We start from the raw sequence: 20,333 nt of genomic DNA, 5'->3' as shown, positions 1-20,333 counted from the left end.
GGGCAACTGCCATTAACAGGCTTTACAATAAGACGACGTAATTGATATCTAACAGGGAGTGAGCCCTAAACTAGAAACATTCCCTCCTCAGCTTAAACAAGCAAATAAGACGTCCTGTGAAGTCCTCCAAAGCTAACTATGAATCCAAATTAGCTTCCTCAACTAAGGACAACCATAAGGTGTTCTAGTTCCATCCATAAACTAAATGGAAAGCCCCAGATTTGTGCCGAACTGGTAGTTAATGATACCACATATACCAAGCCTGTGGACATTGCTAACCTATTAGCCAACAAGTTCTGTGAAAATTTCACTCCCCTGTCCCCACCACACTTACCCCAAGACATCAATACCTCCTGTCTTCTACCCTGTATCTCTAAATAGCAGGTCATGAACGCCTTCTCTAAGGTCAAAAACAGAGCATCCATGGGACATAACATCCCAGGCTGAGTCCAATATGGGCTCAAACAAGAATTAGCAATGCCACTGGGTACTCATTTCAATCATAGTCTAAGCACTGGCTTCATCCCAGCTGAATGGAAAAAAGCCACTGCTATCCCCTTGCACAAAGGTGGTGTTTCCACTGACCCCGGGAACTACAGACCTATTAACCTGCCTAGCCTTATTGGCAAGGCCATGGACTGAATCATCATGGACCTCATCAGCAAAGATATTGGTAACCTCCAAACACTTGACCCTACTCAATTTGGATTTCTCAAAGTAAAGTCATGCCTGTTAAAGCTGGTGGACTTCTTCAAGGGTCACTAAAGCCCTTGATGAGGGGAAATCTGTGCATACAGACTACCTAGACTTAACTAAGGCTTTTGACAATATCCCCCATGCAGGCATGATTGACAAACACATCCAGCTAGACATCAACCCATATCATTAGATGGGTTGCTAACTGGCTCACCGATAGAACCCATACAGTCAAAACAGGAGAATACATCTCCAACAGCAGACCTGTAACCAGCAGTGTTCCATAGGAATCAGTCCTGGGACCTCTACTGTTTGGCATCTATTTCTCAGAAGTTCAAGCTAAAAATAAAGGTCTCTGGCTGACAAAGTTTGCTGATGACTGCAAACTGGGAATGATCATAGAATCTCCAAACAATGTCAACATCCTACAAGAGGGTCTTACAGAAACAAATGACTGAATATAATGATGCCTTGATTTGATTTTTTTTTTAGTAGTAGATGTTAAAGATCTTTGGTCATTCCACATATCACTCGTGTTAAATGGTTTAATGAAGCTTTATTACAGGACACTAATTTTAAGCAGGAGTCTATAAACATATTACTGGAAAGTACAATGGTGGCCTTGTGAAATAACTTTGCATTTTTGGAACATGCATTTTTTAAGCAAATTACAACTGTATCAACTGGCATTTTTACTGCTCCTGTGTTTGCTAATATTGTGCTCTGGGTGGTAGAAGATTATGTATGTTTTTCTTCCAAATTTGCTAACTATCTTAAAATATGCCTTCATTTTCTTAATGACATTTATTTTATGGTTAGAAGACAATTCTTCTTCGACTGATTTTTTTTTCAATACATAAACGAGTCTACTAGCTTTTTCACATTTAAGGGAGAGATCAACTCTGCTTTTTAGATGTTAAGATTTACAAGAACAAGGATGATAACATATTTTCATCTACTATTCATAGACATGGAACACATTCTAATTCTTCTGTGTTACATTATAACTGTTATCGCCCACTGTGGCAGAAAAGAAATGTCCTGAAGGGACTGTTTTTGGTTCACAAAAATGTGTATAATTTAAAAAGGCTGTTCGAAAAAGGACGACATAAGCAGGGTAATGACTGTATAGCTAATAAAGGAACAGTGAAGCATGGTAGCTGCAGTCAATGTAAATTTACTTTTGAGGAAATAAATTTTACAATTTCTAACTTACCTAAGGTAATATCACCAAATGGTAAGTTTAACTGTAATACAAATGGGGTACTATATCTCACCCAATGTTTGACATGTCTGGCATTCTACATCGGTAAAATGCCCTCAAAAAAGAATATATCTAGATGTTTATGCAATCTTCAGGGAGATAATTTTAATGCTATGAGTAAACATCCCTTTGAAAGTCATAATTTAAAAAATTTCCTTTTTTTGTATTGAAGCCGGTTCCCCTTTTGATATGGGAGGGTATGGGAAGCACAACTAGTCATGAGTTATACTGGTAATTACTATTAAATGCAACAAATAAGCCAGGAATTAATGACAATATTTCTATTAATAGTTTATTATTGTTTAAAAGCGACACTATACAAGTACAATGCAATTTTCTTTTCTTTACTGATGTTGCTTTCATTAATTTACAGTGACGGAACTTGGGGTATATGCAATGTTTTTAATTGTGTAAAGAATTACTTGTAATATGCTGGTTGACCATTAAATGATGATATTTGACCGATTATTTAAGCAGTTGTTTCAACAGAGTTTTTGTCTGATGAAGTTCTGTAGTTAATGAGGAATGAAGCCCTTAGTTTTATTAAAATCCTTTGACTTCTTCCAGCATTCACCTTTTTTTTAATCTGATGCACAGAAATACTGTACGTACCCGAATAATAAATTGTCTGCCTTTCCTGCTCTCCAGCGTTATTATCCAATTATCACCCCATGTCCGACTTCATTGAAAAGGTCACCAAGGCAATGGATGAGGGCAAAATGGTACATACTGACTACCTTGACCTAGCTAAGTAATTTGACTCGGGCATTGTAAACAAATTCATAGAATTAGGCATAAACCACTATGTAACTCAGTGTATTGCCAGCTGGCTCACAGATAGGACTGGAGAGACCACCTACACAAACAGGCCAGTCACCAATGGAGTCCCCCAGGGCTTCATGTTAGGTCCACTTCTGTTTGACATCTATTTTTTGGAAGTCAAAGGCAATGTCAAGGGCTGTTGGGTTACCACATTTGCAGATGACTGCAAGCTAGGAACAATCACAGAAACCCCTCAAGATCCTAACATTTTACAGGAAGGTCAAACACTGACACGTGGCAGCTGCCAAAGCTACCACTTAAAATCAGTGCCAAGAAATGCATAACAGAACCGTTTTGGAAGTTAACCACCCATAGATACTACCTCAGTGATAAAACACCCTTAAAAGCAAACACAGCAGTCAAGAGATTTGGGGATTCGTATAGATACTAAGGTAGTAAGAAAATCATTCTATGTCACTCGACTGATAAGTAAGGGCATGGAATCTAGGTTCAGGGAAGTTACTGTGTCACTGTACTCAGCCCTCGTTAGACTCATCACTGAATATAACGCCCCTTTTGTTATGTAGCTGACCAAGCACATGCAATAAATGGAACGCCCACAGAGGTTCCTCCCAAAAAGAATGCAGGATGTAAACACAATGTTCTGTACAGATCATCTGAAAGCCCCATCTCTATACTCTATTTCCTACAGACTGCTGAGATGAGATTTATGCCTGGCATACAAGGCATCCTTGGGACCCACTCTGAAGGAATTATTGCACATCTGCAAAGCAAAACAAACAGCAACATAACTACTACATCTAAGGATTTAAACTGCTGTAGGAAAATAATTTTTATTCAGACTCTTACTCATGTTTCATTACAGTATACGGGGGTAGTGCTGGATCTGACTGGTGAAACTGCATTCGGGAACAGATCTCCTTGTAATCCTGATTTCGTCTCTCATACTCCTCTATATGAGCTGCCAGATGGGAAGTCACTATGCAGATGGTGGTATTATGAAACTGAAATCTCACAGCAACTCCACCTTTGTTGCCCTAGCAAAAAGAGAAAAGCCCATATTTACACATACATTCATAAAAATGAAGTGATTCAATAGTCTGACCATTCTGTTTCCAAGTTACTTTTACAACAGTGATTAGAAGTTATATGAATTTTCTAACTGCTAATAAAATCTCTATTCAGAAATGCTTTTGCTGCAGCCAGAGCAAATGCTAGTTTAAAGCACCACAGTAATTTTAATTTCAGAATGGATTCTAATTGTTTACTGCCAGATTCCTACACACACACACACACACACACACACATATACACATGCTGTAACATGCACTCATATAAATGATCTCCAGTCAAGACCAGAAAGCTGATCCAGGATTAGCAATTTCTGGATTTCAGAAAGGCGGTTCCAGTGTATGGTGTAGAGTTGTCCTTATGAGTTAGAAAATAAAACATTTACAACATTTACTTACTTCATTTTATTTTATTATTTATCAACTAGGAAGATTTAATGGTCCAGCATACCTCTTAACAGTCCCTGATTTTCAGGGAATCCCTGATTTTGACTCAAAATTTTAGCTCTTCTTCTAATTTCTCCCAAAACTGGTGACTTTTGGAAAAAAGGAGGTGTACTACACTTAATAAATAATGACAAAAATTAGTTACAGATTTCTTCTACTTCAGAAAATGTATATTAATTCACATTCTCTTATTCGGTCAATGTCTCAGGTTAATAGTACTAATATTTTAAAAGTATCCCTGATTGTCCCTGATTATTGGTTGAGAGCTATGTGGTCCAGGGACCATTTTATACAAAGAATATATAGTAACAAAAAAGATACAAACACAAAAAAGGGTTACACTAAAGAGAAAAAGTAACATGAAAAATGAGTACACGTATGGCCTTAGTGAATTAAGAAAACTTCATATAGCTATTTTGAATACAAGACAGTAATTCAGCAACATCACTGTTAGGAAAGTGTGTATAACGTGCAACAGTAATAAAGAGATTACCCTAAAAAATGAGTTAACAGAGGAAGCAGTAAGTGCGTATAAGACAAAATCAGCTGCAACAGCATTTATTTATTTATTTATTTACATTTGTTGACCGGGTTAGTCCAACTGGGATTTTGTCCCATTGTCAGTGGAGACCAGAGGAGAAAAGCTCCAGATAGTACAATAAAAAAACACTACAGTAGTATACAAGCTCAGCAAACAATAGAAATAAAACTAATCATTACAGTAGTAAAACAATAAACAAAACAACATTAACAATAGTTAAATGACAGCACAAGTTTTTTTTTTTTTTTTTTTTTTTTAATGCTATGTAACTGTACCAGTGGGAATAGAGTTCAGAAGTATGACAAGGAAAGATAGAGTGATTCCAATGTGGGGGAGAGGAGAGGAGAGAATTATGTAGGGTCATAGCAGGGGCAAATTCTGCAATTGAGTAAATGAGTCTTTAGTTTTCTTTTAAATAGTGGGGTGTGAGAGATTGAGCGAATGTCAAGGGGTAGTTTCTTCCAGGCTTGGGCCACAGAGTGTTTGTAGAGTAACTTACCTACTGACTTATTTGGGTGGTAAATATCAAGCAATTGTTGATTAGAGGTGCGGAGGGGTCGAGATGGGGTGTAGACAGAGACAAGGAGAGATAAGGATGGACAGTAGGATGGTTTAAAGAGCATAGAGTGAAACATGTGAAATTGATAGAGATGTAGCAGTTGTGGGAGTTCTAGCCATTGTAGAGACTTCAAAGCAATACAGTGGTGTGTGTTGTTTGGGGAGTTGGTGATGAATCTGGCTATTTTGTGGTAGGATTGTTGGAGTTTATTCAGGGTAGTTTTTTGGATATTTGTGAGAACTGGAGCAGCATAGAGGAGTGAGGGGAGGAGGAGTGCTTGTCCTAGGGTGAGTCTAGCTTTGGGACTGAGTTTTTTTTTTTTTGTTTCGGTATAATAGACCTAATTTCTGATGTGTTTTCTTTATACATTGCTGTATGTTTTGATTGAATTTTAATTCATCGATAATGACTCCAAGGAGTTTTGTGTGGGTGTCAGGTAGGATAGCTGTGTTATTGCAAGACTTAATGACAAAGGAGGATTTATGATGATTAAGAGAGTGGGGTAGGAAGAGTAAGAGTTTGGTTTTAGTAGGATTAAGAATCAGTAAGTTCTCTGAAAGCCATTGTTCAGTGGAAAGTAGAGCTGTTTTGGTTAGGGAATGTAGGTCGGAGATGTTGTTGGCTGTAGAAATGATTGTGGAGTCATCTGCATATTGTACAAGTGAGGACAGATGGCATGAGGTGAAAAGGTCATTGGTGAAGATGTTGAATAAGAGGGGACCCAAGATGGAACCTTGTGGAACACCAGTAGAGAGAGGTAAGAAAGGAGAAGGGGAAGAGAGCCATTTAACTGATTGTTTGCGTTCAGACAGATAGCTAGCAAACCAGTTGAGGGTGGAGGTGGAGAGGTGAAAGTTAGTGAGTTTAGATATTAGTAGTGGATGAGACATTGTATCAAAAGCTTCGGAGAGGTCAAGAAAGAGACGGGAAGTAAGTTTATTGTTGTCCAGAGATTCTGCAATGGTGTGAGTGAAGGAGAGTAGAGCAGTAGTTGTGCTGTGACAGGGGTGAAAGCCATGTTGGGTAGGGGTGAGTAAGTTTTGATTGAGAAGGTGATCCATAAGTTGAGTGTGGATGCATTTTTCTAGTATCTTAGATAGTGGGGGCAGAATGGCAATGGGTCGGTAGTTTGAAGGGTCAGTGGAGTTACCTCCTTTGTGGAGAGGGATAGTGTAGAAGGATTTCCAAAGGGTAGGAACAGTAGATTCTTGCATAGATCTATTTATTAATATTGTGACTGGGTAGGCGATAAGAGTCAGCTGCGAGTTTAAGGAAGGTCGGAGGTAATTTGTCAGTGGAGGGGGAGCATGGTTTGAGTTTGAGTAGTACAGATTTGATGTAGGAAATGGGCACAGGCTTGAAGTAAAAGGGTGAAGTGTTGGGGGTGGGTGAGGAGACAGGTACTGAGGGAGAGGTAGGTTGAGAGGGTAGGAGATTTTGTATGGAGGAGATAAAATGTGAATTAAGTAGGGTAGCTGTTTCCTCAGGAGTTGTGTTTGGGTAGGGTGAGGGGTTAGAGGGATTACCAGGGTAGAGGATGCTGTTAAGTGTTGTCCAGAATTTATAAGGGCTTGAGTTATATTTGTTCTGGCCTGAGCTATAGAATGATTTCTTGTCTATTATTACCTGTTTTTTAGCAAGATTGCGTAGTTGTTTGTATTTGAGTAGAAGAGGTGATTGTTTAGATTTGCTCCAGGCTTTCCAGAAACTGTCTCTTTGTTTCATGATGGACTTAGTTTCTTTTGAAAGCCAGGGAGCATGATTGGATTTCACTCGAATCTTCCTAGAGGGAGCTAGGGAGCCCAGAGTTTCCTTATTTATTTTGTTTAACAGGGTAGAGCATTGATCAAATCTGACCATTTGCAGGTTCAGCCCAAGTTGGCAACATAGTCATAACAGTAAAGTAACAACAAATGTGTAACTAAATTATGCAATACAGTGACACAACATAACATACATGTAACGAAAATGTAAACATTTACAAGAAGGTTTAAAAAAAGTAGAATCGGATGTAAAGAATGATAAGACGTGTTATAGGTGAGGTGAATGTGGTCTAGTCAAAAGAACAGACACAATACGCACAAGTGTGGATGGATATTTTAGTAATCAAGAGACTAGAAATTGCAGATTACTAAGAGCTGCAACAGAAGAGATAATAACAGGATAACTGGATATTAGATGTAGGGTTGGCTAGGTAAAAAAGTATTTCTAATTGTTAGAGCTAGAAACATAAGCCTGGAGATGGTTGTTTGAAGTGAGACAGATTGTTAAGGTTGATTACATTAAAGGAAATGAAATACTGTAGGAAATGTTTGAAAAAAGATTTTTCAGTGGGGCATAAAACAAAAGGTGACCTTATTGCCTCCAGTCTGTTGAAATCTAAATGATGGATGATGACCTGATGACAGAAAGCTTAGCAGAAGAGGTGGGGGATCATTCTGGCCCAGAAATGATTATTATTGTTGTTATTGTTATCATTAATCTGAGTAAGTACGCTAGGCACAAGTGCATCTTTTGTGACTTCTGGGGAGTGACATTACACTGTTCTGTCTTTGTCAGAGTCACACAGTATGCATCTGTAGACAGAAGGACTCAAATCCAGGACTACAGAATAAAACTCATTAGCAGATCATAGCTTTAATCCTGTGTTAAACTGCCAGGCATCTAGCAAACTCAAGGTGCTGGCTGGAAAGGGAGTATCACTAAAATGTTGCAGTGTTGGAAGTCCACAGGAGAAGTAATAAGAACAGCACTAAGGAAAATTATGTCAGAGAAAGTAGCAGGCTCAGATGACATCACATCAGATATGATCAGGATATTGTGTGAGTTAGGGGAGAGATGGATCCAGAGGGTGCTCATAGCAGTATGGAGAGAAAGGAATATCTCAGATGATTGCAGAAAAAGAATTCTAGTGTCAGTGTACAAGAAAAAAGGGGATATTCACAACTCTGGGTAATACAGAGGTCTCAGACTCATGTCAGACTGCATGAAAGTTCTAGAGAGGGTGATTAATAAATGAATATGCAGAGTAGTAGAAATTAAAATGGGAAATGAGCAATCTGGATTCAGCTCATGATGCAGGACAACCATTCTAATGTTTGCAGTGAGACAGACAGTTAAGAAGAAGAGACAGATAAGGAAAGAGGTCCAATTGGGCATTCCTAGACTTGGAGAAAGCACATGACAGGCTCCTATGAAATCTGATTTGGTCAGTACTGCAGTGGTTTGAAGTCCCAGAAACATTGGTAGAATTAGTGCAGGCTATGTACAAGGACCCAATGATATAAGTATGAACAGTGTTCAGATTCACAGAGGGGTTCCCGGTGAAAGTGGGTGTGCATCAGGGTTCATCTCTAAGCCCATTGATGTTTATACTGGTGATGGAATACATTAACAAATGCGTTGTAAGGAATGGATTAACAAAGCTGCTGTATGCAGATGATGTGGCATTACAGGCAAGACTTCAGCAAAAGATAGGGGAATGCAATGCAAAGCTGAAGGCACATGAGATGAAACAGAGTACAGATAAGAGAGTTGCAATGGCAGCAAATGGGGGAAATCATCAGAAGCTGAATATTGAGATAGAAGCAAAACTAATGGAACAGGTTAAAAGCTTGAGATATTGGGGAGGGGTGGTTAAGGAGAAGGGGAGTCTGAATGAGGAGATCAAAATTAGAATCAGAGGGGCTGCAAGCAAACAACTGGCACGGAGTGCCGGGGTCATGTGTGACAGAAGACTGACAAAGAAGCTGAAAAGTGTACAAGACAGTGGTGTGACCAATACTACTATATGGTACAAGAAATTTGGGCAATGACGACAGTGCAGTTGAACAGCTGGAGGTGATGGACATGAAGTCCCCGAGATAGGAGACAGGGTGCACACTGTAGGACAGATGAAGCAATAAGGACATCAGTGCAGAAGCACAAGTAGCTGTAACTGCAGAGAAGGTCAGAGAGAAAAGTTTACAGTGGTTCAGCCACATGTGCAGGTAAGCAGAAGACAATCTGGTGAAGATGATTTGGGACAGACAGGAAGAAAGCAAGAGAAAATAAGTGCTCCCAGGAAAGAGATGGGTGGATTGCATGAGAGAAGATCTGCGACAGTCAGGTATGACTGTTGAAGAAGGTAGGAGAGTGGCACTAAATCAAGAGAGATCACGACAGTTGATACCACACTCCAAACCCATGTAGAAAATGAGAAATGATTATGGTGATTTTGATGAATGCTTGAAGCAGACAGTGACAACTGGTGGGGCCTTGCAAGTGTTTCTAGCAGTTGTGGTATAACACAAAATCTGAAACAAAGGGCTGTTAGGTTTACTATCTCATATCCAAGTGTAAATTAGTCGGAAGTTTATATGGCCGACACGTTTGTACGGAACACAGATGACCGAACAATAAAAATGTCGAATGGTGTTTTTTGTGGACATCGAATCGACATTTTCGAATAGTCATATGCAAAACAGGAAATACCACATAGTACGTCTTCCCTGCAGTGCAAAGGTAGAAGCAGAGCTCTGTGAGTTGTAATATACACATAGCACAGCATCACCATCCATGTTTAAACTGAGCTGATGCTTTAGGCTGTCAACGCGGTTACTGCTATACAACTGTAGAGATGCCGGGACATCCCATTTCAAAATGCCACATATCAAGTGTTTAGTAGTGTGCTTTAACCACCGCAAAATGAATACAATACGCAAGCATAGCCAAGAAATTGTTTTGCATTTCCAAACACTGTGTTCCAACCAAGTGTACTATCAGTTGACGCTGTGCATTCCAGACAAAAAGTGTATTTACGATAATGAACCTAAAATGAACAGTGTTTCGCCACTAGTGCAGGAAATCCTCTACATGTAAATGTATCCCGTTTAGCCAGTAATCTTGTAAATGCTTCACTTGCAAATGCCTCCGTTTAAGTGATGGAGGTGCACACATGTTGACTCTCAGCAACAGATCCTCTAAATGGTTTTGTTCCAGTTGAATAGCTTCCAAAACTTCTATGATATATAACTTTTTCTTCCCTAACTGACTTTTAAGATGCCTGTGCTAGCCTTCTACAGCATTTTGGGATCTTGGAATCCCTTGAACAGCAGTACCATGTTGATTCCAAAATTGAAAGTCAAATAAAGGTGGTATCCTCTCGGATGTTGTGTCTCTCATACCATACCATCTAGGTTTCCCTGTTATGTAGTTTTCTTTGAAGAAAGTGAATAGCAGTTGCGCTGCCTTAGGTATCTCATTCACTATACTATCAAAAGTAGTGACAACATCTCTTGGATGAAGAAAAGCTAGTGCAGGAAGAACTTTGCATAAGGAGGAAAATGTCCGACATTTACTAAACTCGCTGGCCAGGTGTAATCGCTGTATCTGCCTCCAAAGTATCTGGTTTAGATGAAACCGGCAACCTTTAGGATTACTATGAGGAAAATTCCGCTGCATATAATTTACAGCACCCTTCTCAAAATCACTTCGAATTACTCTTGGCGACAGTGTTATGGAGTATTGCTCACATAGTGGTTTAACGTTCTTCCTAAACAAGTCATAGGTTACCTCAGCTTTACTGGAGAGTAACCCATACATGACAGGGATAATTATTCTGTATTATACACCAGGCAGTGGGCAATGAACTGCATAAATTTGTTTGCAGTCAATATTGTGTACTGGAAAAGTGTCATCAACTATTAAGTATTCAGCTTGACATAACAACTGTAAATTCTTCACAGTGGTAATAGTCACTACACTATTACATATACCGCCGTCGCTATCATGTTGAATTATAAAGCTACCATTTTTAATTGGTAACATGTCTGACGTAAGCTGTTTCAGGTTAGTAAATCCCTTAAAGTGATTCCTCTTCACTTTGTTTCTACATCTAATGATCAACTGCTTCAATGCATTAGTGTTGGGTAATTCACTTGTAATATCCATGGATGTGCTTGCCAATACCTCCGACACAACTCTGGCAAGGATCTTCAACTGATTGAACAGCTCTACACTTAATAGCATATCTCAACTTACATACTCCTGGTTTCCTAGAGTCTGGTGCATGGTAATGCGCCATTGATTTCAACAAAACTTCCCAGTCAACACTACCCTCTGTGACACATCTACCCCTACACTTTTCCCTATTTTTTAGTATAAAACACCAATAATTTCTAGTTGTGGATGCCTTCTCTAGATGATACTGATATCCATCCACCACAAGCATTTTCCGTCCTTTTTGTGTTTCTGTGGTAGAATATACTTCATTTACTGTGCCTGGCTGGTAACCCTGCATTGCGGTTTCACTAACCTACAGATAGAAGCATTTATGTCAGGTTAAATAGAGCTTCACAGCACAGCAATACGGACATATGTCTTTTACTAATGTACATACCAGGCTGTCGCCTTCCATGGTCAGCTTGTTGTTGCTGTCAGTAACGACTAACCTACACCAATGTGTATTACTCCACCATCTGACAATCAGTGGATGTTATTTTGTACCTCTGAGATATCCGCGCTGTATTTTGTGTGACATACAGTTTGGTCGCATTACTATTGTGCGATATCTAATTGAGAGATTTAAAGGTGTAGTTCGGCATTTATCTGTTCGGCCTTTTGACGGTCGGTGAAGTGAATCAGGATTCAGCATTGCGGACAAATTTTTGTCGACTAATTTACACTCGGACATGTGATAGTAAACCTGGCTGTTATAGTCTATAAAGGCAGATGAGGTTATGAACATTAAAGAGTAGACTCAGCAAGAAAAGTGAATTATTTGAAATATATTATGTTCGTACTACAGCCAACCACACGATTAATTTTGCAAATGTGTTGAAAGCCAACTGCAACCAGCAACCCTGATCTCACACACACATGCATGCACATATGCACATGCAAACACACACACACACACACACACACACACACACACACACACACACACACACACACACACACACACACACACACACACTCACTGCATGGATATTCTGCATGTATTTCAAGAGCCAGGGTTGAGAAATGCATGTGCCTGTTGATTCTGAACAGGAAAAAAGAGAAGACTCATAAATGACAGGAACCAAGATACACCACTTATATACAGTTAACTTGCTGCCCATACAACGATACCACTCTGCAAGCACCAACAATGCCTATCACAGCACTCAAGATGGAGTTTTTTTGTTTGCATTTATCTGATTCTGTGAAAATCCAACATAGTTTAAATAGCAATATTGCCAAGCAACATGCAGCCCATCCATCTTAAATCACCCACAAACAAACCCAGAAATTAACAGGTATTGAGTAAATGGTGCAAAAAACAAACAGCTGTAGGCTAAATTTGTCAGGTAGTAAATAACTGAAGATACCTTAGCAGCTTACTTAAGAAAACCAAAGGCAACAAGATGATGACCTACGGTTTGCTGAATCTGCTACTGCATTAATCCCTAGGTAGTTGGTATTCCTCATTTCCTTAAGCCATAATTTCTTTCCCTGTTTCAACAATAATTGAATTCTTATGATGACCTGTACTGCACCACTGCCTTATGGATCAAAACACTCCCCATGACATGCATCCCAGTATCCTATTAAACTTTCAACCTGCTGCCCTTTCACATTACAAACATGGCTGAGTTTATAGGTGACTAGATAAATAGGCTGAACATACAATACTACCATTTCAGAGAATGAACTTTCTCCAACAGGATATTAATGTATAGATAAAGCCCAGTAAAAAACAAGCACTCACCTTCATGGCAGCATATTAAGTCACTGTGAGGCACTGAAGGAAAAGAAAACAAATGGATGCCATCTTGCAGCAGGGGTTACAACAACCTTTTATCTTCCTTCTTGTTTGCTAAGCATTTAGTGAGCATAGAAAAGCTAAGCTAATGAAAATAACTGCAGTACCACAGCAGTCATTAAAACTGTACCTGTTATTTCCCTTTCCGCTCAGCAACAGTGCTCAGCAAGGCAGAAAACAAATAAATAAAAAATAACACAAATAACAGCTGTGGCAGTTATAAGAACCTTTGTGTGATGGGGGGTATAAAGAGACAGCGACTGTGTGTGGGGGAGAGATGCACTACTTTACACTGTAGTTGGTTACTATTACTGCAGTTATTATTTATACATTCCTTCATTTTTTATTACATGACATCTGAGGTTCACACAGTCAAAAAGTGGGTGAAATTGATAGGAACATTGTGTGTGTGTGTGTGTGTGTGTAAGTGCATTATTAAATATTAACACAACTTACATTTTGGATGTAAAATACTTTCTACGACAATAATTACAAGTCCTGCAGCAACTCTAAAATATCAGGTGGTGGAAAGTATATTTGCATAAGTAAACTTACCATAACGGTCGATGTTTTGAATGATTGTTGTATTACCCTAATCAATACAGGTTACATCCTGCTAAGGATATAACAGCCGGGCAGCTTCCAAAGTTTTAAGGTAAATTCCACACCCCCAAGCCATTACTCAGCTTGAGCTCATCAAGGAGTCAGAAAAGATAAATTTATGATCTCTTGGAATCCCACCCTGTTCTGGAGAACCCTTCCCAAGTGAGATATGCCTGACACTTTGTAAAAGACTCTGCAAAGATAAGTAATATAAATAAGAACAAAGCTGAATACCTTGCAGTTGGCTATCACAGGAGCTCGACACACCCGCTGTGCGATACGCTTGATAAGGTCGTCAGTGGGTGGGGTCACCCAGGAAGTACATGGGCGAACACCAAAAGCCTGCAAGATCACAGATTCCTCTAAGGATGGGTTTTGGACTTACAATCACTACTCTGTTTTAAGATTTCCAGGATGTCTCCAAATGAGACATCTTCAGAGGGTGATCAGGGGGAGCCCTCCACTTCATTGCAGTCTGTGTCTTCCATGACACATTCTTCTGGAAAATCTAGATGCTTCCTCTTGCAAGTCCTTTTACGGGGTGGTTCCTCAGTGGGGTTCTCTAAGGAAGACTCAGAAGAAGAGGGGGCATGAACAGGGAAAGCTTGCTGTTTCGGTGCTCGCTATCCCGACGTGGGAGATGGTGACAGCTGTCGTCCAGAAGGTACAAATATGTGACACTCCGAAGAAGATGGGGCCAGCTGACAGCCCGCCAAAGCTAAAGGTCTCTCCATGATCTGGAAGCCAGGAACACCCAAAGAGGGATGGGAGCCCAGAACCGAGAAAGACAACCTTGGAACCGGGGTCACACCCCACTCTGGAGGACCACCCCCCAAAACTGGTGCCGAGGAAGAGCCCAAAACTGGAAGAGTCCGAAACTGCCAGGTTTCTGAGAGCCAAGGACAGCCCGAACAAACAACTGGTTATGAACCAAAGCCCTATGAGCCAACAGCTGAACTACAGCCCCATGAGTCTATCAGTTCTGAGGTAGCTGAAGACATCAAAGCCAATCCTGGTACCGAAGAAGGCGCTTCTGTTCACACCATAGCAGCTGGAACCGGGGTAATCAAAGTGCCGGTCTCTGAACACAAAAGGGAGGTCGAAGGAGGAATACAAGTAGTAGTCAAGGCAGAATAAACCTCAACTCCGAGAGGGAGGGAGATCTGATTTGGTGCAGGAAGACCTCTGGCCTCCAAAAGCTGATCCACTAATCTCACCACATCTATTTCGGAAAGACTTCTGCTTGACTGGACTGACATCTCCGAGGAAGACTCAGGCCTATCCAGGAATGGACTGGGGAGTTGACCCAAAAAAAGGGTCTATGGTGGGGGGGGAGTATCTTATGCTGGGAGGTACGAATGCTTGGAGCTTCAGCACCATATGCTGTGCAGCAGTCGGAACTGAGTGGGAGGTCATAGATGCCGATGCTGACCAAACTCTTAGTGCCAATACTGTCAAGGTCGGTGCCAAAGTAGTCAAGATAGGTGCAGAAACAGTCGGTACTGACAGAGTTGTGATTATCTGTGCTGAAGGCTGTTTCACAAGTTTTGGGCCCTTACTCTTGGGTTCCAAAGAGGCTGAAGGAACCAGAAACGTATGCCTTTTGGCGTCCAGTGCCAGTGGTGAGCTCGGCACAAATGACTTCTCTTTTTGGTTCAAGTTTAGAAGACTCTGGCTTAGAAAGGGCTTCTTCAAAGGAAGATATTAATAACCCCTTAAAAATAAGCTTATTCTGTTGTTCTGCCAAGGTTCTAGAACTAAAACCTTGGCAGGTCTTACAATTAGTTTCTAGAAGGGGTGCACCCAAGCAATATACACAGGAAAGATGCTCGTCAGAGTTGGGCATCTTTCTTCCACAATCTTGGCACTGCCTTTCTGCATCTCCACCATTTTAATGAAATCACACACACACAAACACACACACAGACACACACACACAGACACACACACACACACACACACACACACACACACACACACACACACACACACACACACACACACACACACACACACACACACACACACACACACAAGGACAGGAATAAAGAAAAACCTACCAACAATGGTAGGGAGAAATAATTATAAAGGTAATCAGAAAGAAAATACCAGCGATGGTGTCAAGTGATTATTCAGAGGCAAAAGTAAAGTGGGGGGAAGGAAAAATTACCAACGATGGTAATACAATACCGAAAGGTAACAAGGTTAGAGATGATTTAGAAGCAAACACACCAGAATAAATAATACAATAGAAAGGGCAAATAAAGCGCTCTATAAAATAATACAGAAAGTATATAAAAAAATAGGAAAAATAGAATAAATTAAAGCACTTCGGTGGAGAGCATTGGCTGACCCATCTTATCAGAGCGGCAAAAGAGATCTGAGGTAATGGAGAGAGGGGAATTATGGGTAGAGTCTTTGCTCAAGAGTTTTTTGACTGGTGCAAGCTGTAGAATGGCCGACCCGGTTCCAAGGGGTCGGAATCAAGTCACATTCGTCAAGAATGAATGAAGACTGATAACATCAGATAAATAGTTTGGTCTAGTGGAAGAAGTATCCCCAAAAAAGTGTGAGAGACTCGCACTGCCACAGCCATCTATAACCTACTATTCTCAGAACCCACTTATCTAAAACAACCTGTTGCGAAAAATAGAAATGAAGTGTCAAACAATATAATCACTCAGACCTATTAAACTGTCCTTTATTTTGGGGGGGAGGTCCTACTTTCTTTTTGGAACTTCCCTGCCATTACGTTTTAAATGTTTGCTTACAAGCAGCTTGCTGGGACTGTTTAATTTGCTTTTTAAAGAAAGTTGTAGAGGAAGCATGGCGTTCCTTGGCAAAATTGGAGAATGACATATGCAAAATATGGCAGATACACTGACTCAACTTTCTTCTCTCATCACACTTTTTAATGAACTCTGCAGCAGAAGATTAAAAACCAGTTCTCTGGGACAATATTCTAAATTTAATTTCTGACATCCTCTGGGAAGTTTTGAGAATGCAGCTAGGCAAACTTCCTCATAACAGTTTAATTGGCAGCAGCCCTGAAAGTGTCACCAGCAGAATGATAAGCACATTTCAAACAGTGGGTAGCCACTAGGGACGCAGAAGAAGCAAAGTTACTCAAAGCAGACCTTGACAGTTGAGAATTCCAAAAACAAGTGCTGCAGAAGAATACACTTTTCCCCTCAGTTTATCAAAAGTCTTTTCCATCCTTGTCAGAATGAAAGTGATTAGTAGTAACTAAATATTTAGCAGCAACTGGATTCACTAAAGCTGCTGGGTCTGATCTGGGATGAGTGTAAAAAACGTGAAAAACTGATGCACTTTATAGAGTCTATCTACCTTTGGGGCAGCAGACTGACTGTTAGCAATCCACAGGCTGTGACAAAAATAATCTCCAAAGCACACACGGCAGGAAGATTATGGAAATTCGAGTTGTATCAGATCATACTTCCTGAGGGACTGGGAATCTCACTGAAACAACTATTTCATTTTGGAAACAGTTTCAAAGAAAGGGAATCCTCCAAAGAACCTGACAAAAGTCACATTCTCCCCACAATCTGAATCAGTCATTTGTGGACACAACACAAACTCTGTCCCTTCAGAATTCTTTTGAGGTTCAAAATCTTGAATCTCATCAGGAAATGAAGAATCTCTTTTTTTCTTTTACCAGAAACAGCCATATAGGAAGGGTCAAGAATATGCAGTAAATCCAGAGTTATGCCCAATAAACAGCAACTGAGAGGAGAAGACGTGTGTATAGGTTTTTGTTTCTTTTTGATAGGAATTTCAAAGAAACAAACCCACTACCAGCAAAAGCCTCTCTAGGGACAGGCACAGCTTTCTGGCTAGATAGAGTGGTATTCTCTGCCACCTCTCCCAGGGCCGACAAGACTAGCTGTATGACAATTTTTTTTCTTTTTGTGGCTGGAAGAAGGAAGAACCCAGAAGCTGGTAGGTTTTTCCATAGTTAAGATGAAAACGGTGCCTGATTTCCAGGGAAGCTCAGCAGCAATAGTCAGTAAAACATGCAAGTTGCAAAACAGTAACTTTTGCTCAATTAAAGCCATTTACCTCAACCCACAAAAGTAAAATAACACAAGTTTTACTACAGAAAAAATAGTTCAAAATAAGTTTTAACAACTTTTTACCACAAAAATAAAAATGTAATGCTCCCATTTAAAAGGGAACAAAAGTCATGTGACAGTCAATAAAAACAATTTTTCCTAGATTAAGTTTCATGGAATAAGTAAGTTTTCTGTCATAAAAGTAAAGTGGAAGTCCCCCCCACCAAAGGGAACTTATCTGCCCAGCAATGGAACATTGTTAGCCATCTGTTGATCCTCAAAGTCTGTAGAGCAGCACTCTCTTGGCCAGCAGGAAAGCTCTGAAAGGCTTGGTGCCCAAACCTGACTTTTAGTCAGCTCATCTCCAGCTGACTAACGGTTTGAGCTTGTGGAAGGTGACCTAATGCTTTAGTAGCTGGCCGGCTGTTATATCCTTGGCAGGATATAACCCATACACCTTAGGGTACTGCGGCAGTGATCCTTATGAAAAAATATCCAATTTACATCAAAATAAAAAAAAAAATATATGCACTTACAATACAACAAACACAAAACAATTTAACAGCCCATTACCTAACCACAAAAAAGCTCTCCAATGTGGGTACTACAGAAAAATAACAGATTTTCCATGGGTGGGAAGGCCCATTCATTATTTCCCAACTCCCACCCTGTCAGGCATTACTGCTTGAATAGACAACTTATGCTTTCTGTCCCAATTCTCAATTTCTCAGCAAACATGTTTATTTTCTCTAGGTTCTCTCTACCAAAATTCATACTCTCACTTTTTTTTACATTAAATCCTAGCTGCCATTATTTGAACCCATATGAAACATACTACATATCTCCTTCACCTGAGACCATCACACCCACTTAGCCTTAGCCATCCATCCATCTGCAACGCCCTTTTCCCATTTTTACACATGGAGTCAAATTAGCTGCGGTGGTGCAGCGGTAGCGTTGTCGCCTCACAGCAAGAGGGTCTCCTGTTCGATTCTCGGCTGGGGCGCCTTCTGTGTGGAGTCTGCATGTCCTCCCCGCGGTCGAGTAGCATTTGAAAGACATGCGTAGGGCTTGCCTTCGTTGAGGGTTGAGCGTTGAGCTGGCACCTCGGCACTATAAAAATCTACTGCCAATCATTAGCGGACCGGAGTTCCGCTGTGGCGACCCCTAACCCGGAAAAGCCGAAAGAAGAATAACACATGGAGTCAAATTGTCACTTCAATAGTGACTGTCATCTAGAGACAATTTTCACACCACTAGGTGGAAAGCACTGCCGTGGCCACTTTGCCTTATCATCAGCATACAAAGCTGAAGTTGACTGTTCTCTACCCCTGATGCAATAACTAACTAAAGCATGCTAAATGGAGTCAGTCTGAACATTGAAATAAATGGTGTCTTACTGTTAAATGACCTCTTCCATGACACTTCTATCACTATCACCTGCCACATTTCACATTTTATATTTGTAATGGCAGTGAGTTTCCAATCAAATTCCATATTTTTGAACTTAACACCACAACCTTAATTTCCCTACCACAGTCCTATGATGCTAAGTATCAAAGGCATTGCTAAAGTTCAGATACATCACATTCTCACAATTCCTCCTTAAGTACCTTAGTAATAATCCAGTCAAAGAACTGACTAGAGTGATACTGACAAGATCCGCGTTATATGAAACCATGATTCCTATTATCAGCAAGAGAGAAAACATTCAGCAATTCCATTAGTCTGTCATGAAGAAACTTTTCCATAACTTTCTCCAGAAAAGAAACAAAAACACTTGTAACTAAATGGCTCCTTATTAGAAACGTGTCGACTGTTTTGGCAGTCTAAAAGGTAAACATATAGTGCGTTTAACTTTGCACTTGCAGTCTGGGTCATGACTGAAAAGGGTCAAAGAAAGAACAGTTCACTTAGCCTTTAACAAATAAATTAATTAAAATTAAAAAATACCTCTCTCTCTAGACAAAATGGCGGTTTCATCTTCCTACGTTATAGTTCTTCCATTCACCACTCTTTTCTAAAGAGGTCTCACAAACCATCCACTATTTCTAGTTCATGCAATATTACATTATCTGCCACTATATTTCCATCTGAATGTTGTCTATATTCTAGTAGTACAAAATCTGCATTGTCATGGAACATCCCAGTATTACTCCAGGGATTGCAAACCACAAAGTGGCATGATCACAGCTGATCAGTGGCCTTGCCACTGCAACTACTGTCACCCCACCTGCTTTAGTCAGAATGTAATGCTGAATATTTAACTTCCTGACTGTGGACTACTACTTGAAACCAGCTTTCAATTTCAGGCTGATTACCCTTACTTAAGTCCAGTATCATACCTCTCAACTTCTTACAGCAAAAAAATCTGTACAAGGCCATAAATAAAAGTGGGACAAAGGCCCACAAATAAGGACAATTTTTAAATATTGCTCTTACAAAGTTAGAAAGCTGATAGAACAACAGGTTTTGCATGAACATGAATTTTCTGAAGGATATGAAGTCTGA

The 20,333-nt window shown here is 40.1% G+C and overlaps 1 protein-coding gene across 4 annotated transcripts in view; it reads right to left on the bottom strand.

Annotated features, from left to right (window-relative positions):
- INPP5B (inositol polyphosphate-5-phosphatase B) overlaps positions 1-20,333 on the bottom strand; it is a 2,334,801-nt gene that overhangs the window by 365,899 nt on the left and 1,948,569 nt on the right. For all 4 annotated transcript variants that reach the window (XM_044083533.1, XM_044083543.1, XM_044083552.1 and 1 more), the window contains one exon: positions 3,593-3,780. In XM_044083533.1, the coding sequence (XP_043939468.1) occupies positions 3,593-3,780 (188 nt within the window). The remainder of the gene's footprint in view (positions 1-3,592; positions 3,781-20,333) is intronic.

Source organism: Protopterus annectens, chromosome 1.part1 (genome assembly GCF_019279795.1).
Source record: "Protopterus annectens isolate FY-2018-M chromosome 1.part1, PAN1.0, whole genome shotgun sequence".
NCBI classification, from domain to species: domain Eukaryota; kingdom Metazoa; phylum Chordata; order Ceratodontiformes; family Protopteridae; genus Protopterus; species Protopterus annectens.
This window is presented reverse-complemented; position numbering and strand designations above follow the sequence as displayed.